The sequence below is a fragment of the Ranitomeya imitator genome, chromosome 4, assembly GCF_032444005.1.
Source record: "Ranitomeya imitator isolate aRanImi1 chromosome 4, aRanImi1.pri, whole genome shotgun sequence".
NCBI classification, from domain to species: domain Eukaryota; kingdom Metazoa; phylum Chordata; class Amphibia; order Anura; family Dendrobatidae; genus Ranitomeya; species Ranitomeya imitator.
The window spans coordinates 721,273,054-721,281,851 of NC_091285.1; the positions used below are offsets into that span (position 1 = coordinate 721,273,054).

Genomic DNA, 8,798 nt, shown 5'->3' on the forward strand with positions numbered 1-8,798 from the left:
TAATAATAGTGTTATAGCCCTATAGACTGAGCTCCTCCAGGAGTAATAATAGTATTATAGCCCTATAGACTGTGCTCTGCCAGGAGTAATAATAGTATTATAGCCCTATAGACTGAGCTCCTCCAGGAGTAATAATAGTATTATAGCCCTATAGACTGAGCTCCTCCCGGAGTAATAATAGTATTATAGCCCTAAAGACTGAGCTCCTCCAGGAGTAATAATAGTATTATAGCCCTTTAGACTGTGCTCTGCCAGGAGTAATAATAGTGTTATAGCCCTATAGACTGTGCTCTGCCAGGAGTAATAATAGTATTATAGCCCTATAGACTGTGCTCTGCCAGGAGTAATAATAGTATTATAGCCCTATAGACTGAGCTCCTCCAGGAGTAATAATAGTATTATAGCCCTATAGACTGAGCTCCTCCCGGAGTAATAATAGTATTATAGCCCTAAAGACTGAGCTCCTCCAGGAGTAATAATAGTATTATAGCCCTATAGACTGTGTTCTGCCAGGAGTAATAATAGTATTATAGCCCTATAGACTGAGCTCCTCCGGGAGTAATAATAGTATTATAGCCCTATAGACTGAGATCACCCAGGAGTAATAATAGTATTATAGCCCTATAGACTGTGCTCTGCCAGGAGTAATAATAGTATTATAGCCCTATAGACTGAGCTCCTTCAGGAGTAATAATAGTATTATAGCCCTATAGACTGAGATCCTCCAGGAGCAATAATAGTATTATAGCACTATAGATTTAGCTCCTTCAGGAGTAATAATACACTGCTCAAAAAAATAAAGGGAACACTAAAATCCCACATCCTACATATCTCTGAATGAATTTTTCCAGTTGGAAATTTTTATTCATTTCATAGTGGAATGTGTTCAGAACAATAAAACATAACAATTATCAATGCAAATATAAATGAATATCTCACGGAGGTCTGGAGTTGGAATGATACTCAAAATCAAAGTGGAAAATCAAATTACAGGCTGATCCAACTTCAGTGGAAATGCCTCATGACAAGGAAATGATGCTCAGTAGTGTGTGTGGCCTCCACGTGCCTGTATAACCTCTCTACAACGCCTGGGCATGCACCTGATGAGGCGGCGGATGGTCTCCTGGGGGATCTCCTCCCAGACCTGGACTAAAGCATCCGCCAACTCCTGAACAGTCTGTGGTGTAACGTGACGTTGATGGATGGAATGAGACATGATGTCCCAGATGTGTTCAATCGGATTCAGGTCTGGGGAACGGGTGGCCAGTCCATAGCTTCAATGCCTTCATCTTGCAGGAACTGCTGACACACTCCAGCCACATGAGGTCTGGCATTGTCCTGCATTAGGAGGAACCCAGGGCCAACCGCACCAGCATATGGTCTCACAAGGAGTCTGAGGATCTCATCTCGGTACCTAATGGCAGTCAGGCTACCTCTGGCGAGCACATGGAGGGCTGTGCGGCCCTCCAAAGAAATGCCACCCCACACCATTACTGACCCCCCACACCATTACTGACCCACTGCCAAACCGGTCATGCTGAAGGATGTTGCAGGCAGCAGATCACTCTCCACGGCGTCTCCAGACTCTGTCACGTCTGTCACATGTGCTCAGTGTGAACCTGCTTTCATCTGTGAAGAGCACAGGGTGCCAGTGGTGAATTTGCCAATCCTGGTGTTCTGTGGCAAATGCCAAGCGTCCTGCATGGTGTTGGGCTGTGAGCACAACCCCCATCTGTGGACGTCGGGCACTCAGACCACCCTCATGGAGTCGGTTTCTGTTTGTGCAGGCACATGCACATTTGTGGCCTGCTGGAGGTCATTTTGCAGATCTCTCGCAGTGCTCCTCCTGTTCCTTCTTGCACAAAGGCGACTGTAACGGTCCTGCTGCTGGGTTGTTGTCCTCCTACGGCCCCCTCCATGTCTCCTGGTGTACTGGCCTGTCTCCTGGTAGCACCTCCAGCCTCTGGACACTACGCTGACAGACACAGCAGACATTCTTGCCACAGCTCACATTGATGTGCCATCCTGGATGAGCTGCACTACCTGAGCCACTTGTGTGGGTTGTGGAGTCCGTCTCATGCTACCACGAGTGTGAAAGCACAACCAACATTCAAAAGTGACCAAAACATCAGCCAGAAAGCATTGGTACTGAGAGGTGGTCTGTGGTCCCCACCTGCAGAACCACTACTTTATTGAGGGTGTCTTGAGAATTGCCAATAATTTTCATCTGTTGTCTATTCCATTTGCACAACAGCATGTGAAATTGATTGTCAAACAGTGTTGCTTCCTAAGTGGACAGTTTGATTTCACAGAAGTTTGATTTACTTGGAGTTATATTCTGTTGTTTAAGTGTTCCCTTTATTCTTTTGAGCAGTGTAGTATTATATACCTGTAGACTGAGCTCTGCCAGGAGTATAAGTTACTGCTGATTCCTCTCTCTTTCCTGCGGCAGCTGAAGGAGGACTGGCAGTACGTTGCGATGGTGGTCGACCGCCTCTTTCTCTGGACTTTCATCATTTTCACCACTCTGGGGACTCTGGCCATCTTCCTGGACGCCAGCTTTAATCTCCCACCAGACGTGCCTTTCCCCTGATTTTGTATTTCCGCATTTTGGAGCCTGTGAGCCAAGTTCTAATGGTGTCCTCTACGTCACAGGGAGCACGAACATCACCATAGCTCTCATGTTGTTAGCATCACTGTCCAGACATGTACCACCCACGTCACACAACGGTCAGATAAAACATGACTCTGTTGGGGTCTCGGCTGGTCTTGTTAATTTAATAAAGAATTTTTCTCATTTTTCAGATCCTGTGATGAAGTTTAATTCTCTATATGTAGAATATCCCACAGTATACACTACTGCAATAAAACATTCCCTAATTCATGACCTGCATCTTTAGCACTTAGTACAGCATGTCTGGCTGGTGTGACCTGCTGTCCCTCTGGCTGTTATGACCAGCTGCCCCACTAGCTGATGTGACCAGATGCCCCTCCAGCTGGTGTGACCTGCTGCCCCTCTGGCTGTTATGACCAGCTGCCCCACTAGCTGATGTGACCAGCTGCCCCTCCGGCTGGTGTGACCTGCTGCCCCTCTGGCTGTTATGACCAGCTGCCCCACTAGCTGATGTGACCAGTTGCCCCTCTGGCTGTTATGACCAGCTGCCCCACTAGCTGATGTGACCAGCTGCCCCTCTGGCTGTTATGACCAGCTGCCCCACTAGCTGATGTGACCAGCTGCCCCTCTGGCTGGTGTGACCTGCTGCCCCTCCGGCTGGTGTGACCAGCTGCCCCACTAGCTGATGTGACCAGCTGCCCCTTTGGCTGGTGTGACCTGCTGCCCCTCTGGTTTGTGTGACCAGCTGCCCTTCTGGCTGTGATGACCTGCTGCAGACACCACCTTTTACCAATGTTTCTGAGGAATATTAGTCCAGTCCTCATGTGCAATGGATCTTATGTGCTGAATATTGATGCAGCCACATCTTCACCAAGGACTTTCTATGGATTTTGGCTCAGGTGACTATAACTGCCTCTCCAGAATCTGTGAGGATTTCAGACACCTAGATTCCATGGACTGTGAAGTGCTGGGATCACTGTCTTGATGGAACGTCTGTTGGTGGCCAAAATTTAGCTCCTCACAGAAGACAAGATGTTCTCCTAGGATTTCCTGATACTTGGTACTGTGGCTTGTGAAATTATTCACATGTCTGTCAGTATTAATGCTTTACCCTTTCTGAAAGGCCACAGAGGCTGCAACACCATTAACGAGAGGCACCACTAACCAAACACCATGAAGACCAAGGAGATCTCCAAACAACACCATGAAGACCAAGGAGATCATAGTTGGGTTATATAAAAAAAAAAAAAATTCCCTGTAACTGGTCTACCAAGCTGGGGTACCTCTTTCAGTACCACCCCGTGTTTCAGGAGGTCCACTCTGCTTTTGCTGGATTCTGAATGAAGGATGCTGGCTGGAATTCCTTGATTACGTGAGAGCATATAAAAGCTGACTGCTACTCCACGTATTTCCAGTCTAAAAGAACACACTTTATTTACAGCACACAGAATATATAACACAGATACACAGGGCAGACCAATAGAAAAAGCAGGCCAGACATACATTACAATAGCCGCAGGGGGCCGGAGCCTGCTGGCATTTACTGTGGGAATTACAAAGGTGGGGGAGGTCAGAAGGAGAATATCTTGTCCTCTCTGCCCAGGGGCGCAGCCTGTGGACTGATGCATTTCACATGGAACCTATTATACATAATATATACTGCATATACGGCTCCCCTTTTCAGCGACGCGATCGGCATACACAGTCTGATCCTTAACGGATCGGTTTGGGGATGACCGAAGTTTATGGGGTTGGTACAAGTTCCGTTTGTCGACTTAGTCCATCGGCATTACCGTTTTGTTTGCCGGGTCTGTAGTTGATGGTGAAGTCCAGAGGATGTAGGGCTAAACTCCACCGCAGTAATCTGGCGTTGTCTCCGGAGACCCGATTAAGCCAGACTAGGGGATTATGGTCCGTTAGGAGGGAAAACTGTCATCCATACAAATATGGTTGTAACTTTTTGAGTGCCCATACTATTGCCAGGCACTCCTTCTCGATGGCCGCATAGCTTACTTCACGGGGCAGTAGTTTCCGACTCAGGTAAGCTACCGGGTGTTCTTGGCCGTCCGGCCCGACTTGGCTCAGTACTGCCCCCAATCCAAACATAGAAGCGTCTGTGTGATCCAGGAAACGTTTAGTTGGATCGGGTGCGGCCAATACAGGGGTATTGGTAAGGGCATCCTTTAGCTGGCGGAAGGCTTCCTCACACTCTGGGGTCCAGGTTACCTGGCGGGGTTGGTTCTTACGGGTCAGATCAGTGAGGGGCTTGGCCACGCTGCTGTAATTGGGAACGAATTTCCTGTAATACCCCGCTGTCCCTAGAAACGCCATGACCTGGGTTTTAGTGCGTGGGGTGGGCCATTTGGCTATGGCCTCAATCTTGGCTGGTTCTGGTCGCTGTTTCCCACTTCCCACCCAATGCCCTAAATACTGAACCTCTGCTTTGCCCACGTGACACTTGTTTGGGTTCAGGGTGATTCCGGCCTTGTGGATCCTGTCTAATACTGTCTCTAGGTGATTTAGATGCTCTTCCCATGTCGCGCTGTAGATGGCTATGTCATCCAGGTAGGCACACGCATAGTCCTGGAGACCATCCAGAAGCCAGTCAGCCAGCCTTTGGAAGGTCGCCGGGGCATTCTTCATCCCGAATGGCATAACTCGAAACTGGAATAAGCCGAACGGGGTGACAAATGCCGACTTGGGAATAGCATCAGGACTAAGGGGAATCTGCCAGTAGCCTTTGCATAGATCGATGGCGGCCAAATACTTTGCCCCTGCCAGCCGGTCTAACAAGTCATCCACACGCGGCATGGGATACTGTTGTGAATTCCACTCTTGGGCTCCCTTCGGTGGTTGTAAGTGGCACTTTTGTGAGTTCTGCTCTTGGGCTCCCTCTTGTGGTTTCAAGTGGTATGGCTGCTCCTTGGAGTTAGCTGTCATCAGCTGCCTCCACTTATCTTCTCTTCTGCTCGGCTATTTAGGTCTGGCTGTTCCTTCAGCTAGTGCCACTTGTAAATGGTTTCTGGTTGGATTCACATGTCTTTGGATTTCCCTGTTTTCCTGACCAGTTCAGCAAAGCTAAGTTCTTACTTGCTCTGTTCTGTTCACAGATTGTGGACTTATCCGTTCAGTGCTTTCTATGTTTGTCCAGCTTATCAGTATGAATTAATTCTGTCTTGCTGGAAGCTCTGGGAAGCAGATTTACCCTCCACACCTTTAGTCAGGTGTGGAGATTTTTAGTAAACTCTGCGTGGATTTTTGTAGTGTTTTATACTGACCGCACAGTATTCCATCCTGTCCTATCTATCAAGCTAGACTGGCCTCCTGTGCTCATCCTGGTTTCATTCTGTGTATGTCTTTTCCCTCTCCACTCACAGTCATTATTTGTGGGGGGCTAATCTATCCTTTGGGGATTTTCTCTGAGGCAAGATAGTTTTCCTGCTTCTGTCTTTAGGGGTAGTTAGCTCTTAGGCTGTGACGAGATGCCTAGGGAGAGTTAGGAGCATTCCACGGCTACTTCTAGTGTTGTGTTGAGCTTAGGGACTGCGGTCAGTACAGTTACCACTTCCTTCAGAGCTCGTTCCATGTTGCTCCTAGACCACCGCATCATAACGGGATACGCATCCGTCACTGTTTTCTCATTGAGCTTACGATAGTCTATACAAAACCGTGTAGTCCCATCCTTCTTGGGCACTAACACTACGGGGGATGCCCAGGGACTATCTGACTCTTCAATGACCCCTAAACGCAACATCTCTTGTATCTCTTGTCGCATCCCTTCTCGTACAGACTCAGGGACGCGGAAGGGGGGTTGTCGCAGGGGGGTCTGATCCTGGGTCTCAACCTTGTGTTGTGCCAGGTGAGTGTACCCGGGTTTCCCTGAAAACATCCTCTGTCGCTGCCTCAACAACTCCTCCGCCTGCTGTCTCTCCCGGGGACCTAAGTCTTCACCCCAGTGTACCTAGTCCCATGTTTTAGACTGAGTCCTCTCCCCTAAGACATCAGGCAAGGGAAGTCCGGCTAAATCCTCTGCTTCAGGTGCACAGATGGCCACTACCTCTTCAGGGTGCTCCCGATAGGGCTTCAGCATATTCACGTGGAACCTGCGGATAACCCTGGGGTCGTCACAATCGGCGACATTATAGGTGGTGTCGGCTATTTTCCGCACTACCTGGTAGGGCCCCTGCCAAGCAGCTTGGAACTTGTTCTGCCTAGTGGGCTCTAACACCAGGACCTTCTGCCCTATTTCCAAGGTGCGCTCTCTGGCCCTCCGATCGTACCATACGCGCTGGCGCCGCTGGGCCGCCTGCATGTTCCCACGTACAGCCTCGGTCAGCTCCTGTAGGCGGTCCCGGAATTCCAGCACATAGGGTACAATAGGTACCCCTTCTATGATGCCCTCCCCTTCCCAGTGTTCTAGCACTAAGTCTAGGGGTCCCCTTACCCGTCTCCCGTATACCAGTTCGAATGGGGAGAACCCCGTGGATTCTTGGGGCACCTCTCGATAGGCAAACAGGAGGTGAGGCAAGAATTTCTCCCAGTCCCTGTAGGTCCTGGTAAAAGTCCCAATGAGTTGTTTTAACATCCCGTTAAAGCGTTCACACAACCCATTGGTTTGCAGATGGTACGGGGCGCTTCTAATGGACTTTACGCCGCACAGCTTCCACAGTTGGTTGGTCACCTCTGCTGTAAACTGGGTACCCTGGTCTGAGATCTCCCGGGGAAATCCAACCCGTGAGAAAACCTGGAGCAGGGCAGCCGCCACCATCTCTGCCAGTATGTTAGGTAACGCAACCGCCTCTGGATACCGTGTGGCATAATCTACCACTGTCAATATATACCTTTTCCCTGACGGACTGGGTTTGGCTAACGGTCCTATCAGATCGACCGCTACTCGGCTAAATGGTTCCTCCACAATGGGGAGGGGGCGTAATTTGGCCGTGCATCGATCTCCCCTCTTCCAATGCGCTGGCGACTGTCACAGGTCTGGCAGTATTGACGAACATCATAGGTTACCCCCGGCCAAAAGAAGTTTTGTGTCAGACGATGCCTGGTGTTGTGAATTCTGTTGTTAAGCTCCCTCCTGTGGTCATGAATGGTACTTCGGCTGGTTCTGTCCATGGGCTTCCTCTGGTGGTTGTCAGTGGGGCTGCGGCTTCTGAGGTTCCTTCCACAGGTGACGAGGTTAATTCGTTAGCTGGCTGCTCTATTTAACTCCACCTAGATCATTGCTCCATGCCACCTGTCAATGTTCCAGTATTGGTCTAGTTCGCTCCTGGATCGTTCTTGTGACCTGTCTTCCCAGCAGAAGCTAAGTTCCTGCTTGTTTTTCTCTGTTTGCTATTTTTTCTGTCCAGCTTGCTATTTTGATTTTTGTCTTGCTTGCTGGAAGCTCTGGGACGCAGAGGGAGCGCCTCCGCACCGTGAGTCGGTGTGGAGGGTCTTTTTGCGCCCTCTGCGTGGTCTTTTTGTAGTTTTTTGTGCTGACCGCAAAGTTACCTTTCCTATCCTCTGTCTGTTCAGTAAGTCGGGCCTCACTTTGCTAAATCTATTTCATCTCTGTGTTTGTAATTTTCATCTTAACTCACAGTCATTATATGTGGGGGGCTGCCTGTTCCTTTGGGGAATTTCTCTGAGGCAAGGTAGGCTTTATTTCTCTATCTTTAGGGCTAGCTAGTTCCTTAGGCTGTGACGAGGCGCCTAGGGAGCGTCAGGAGCGCTCCACGGCTATTTCTAGTGTGTGTGATAGGATTAGGGATTGCGGTCAGCAGAGTTCCCACGTCTCAGAGCTTGTCCTGTATTATTAGTAACTATCAGGTCATTCCATGTGCTCTTAACCACCAGGTCCATTATTGTCCTCACCACCAGGTCATAACAGCCTGGTGCGACTGACGCCGAAGTGCCCAGCCAAGGGTATGTCATGAGAGATTCGCAGTAACTCCTGCCTATACTTCTTGGGAACTACCAGATGTCGTTTTATAGTGGGGCTCGTCCCTGTGTGGTGCTGCTCTGTGATCTGGTAGAGGAGTCCTTGCTTCCATATAAACTGTTCCCCTTCCGGTACCCCTCTCCCCTCCTGTGCCTTCCCACGATATCCCTCCAATTAAGGATCCTCAAGTAACTCCCTCTTAAATTCATCTGGGGTGGCCCAAGAAATGTGTCTGGCCATGGGAATACGTGTATG

At 49.2% G+C, this 8,798-nt stretch overlaps 1 protein-coding gene across 3 annotated transcripts in view; it reads left to right on the forward strand.

Annotated features, from left to right (window-relative positions):
• Positions 1 to 2,804, forward strand: part of CHRNB1 (cholinergic receptor nicotinic beta 1 subunit) — a 101,345-nt gene extending 98,541 nt beyond the window's left edge. For all 3 annotated transcript variants that reach the window (XM_069767591.1, XM_069767592.1, XM_069767593.1), the window contains one exon: positions 2,453 to 2,804. In XM_069767591.1, the coding sequence (XP_069623692.1) occupies positions 2,453 to 2,593 (141 nt within the window). In that variant the 3' untranslated portion in view covers positions 2,594 to 2,804. The remainder of the gene's footprint in view (positions 1 to 2,452) is intronic.
• Positions 2,805 to 8,798: the final 5,994 nt, after the last annotated feature.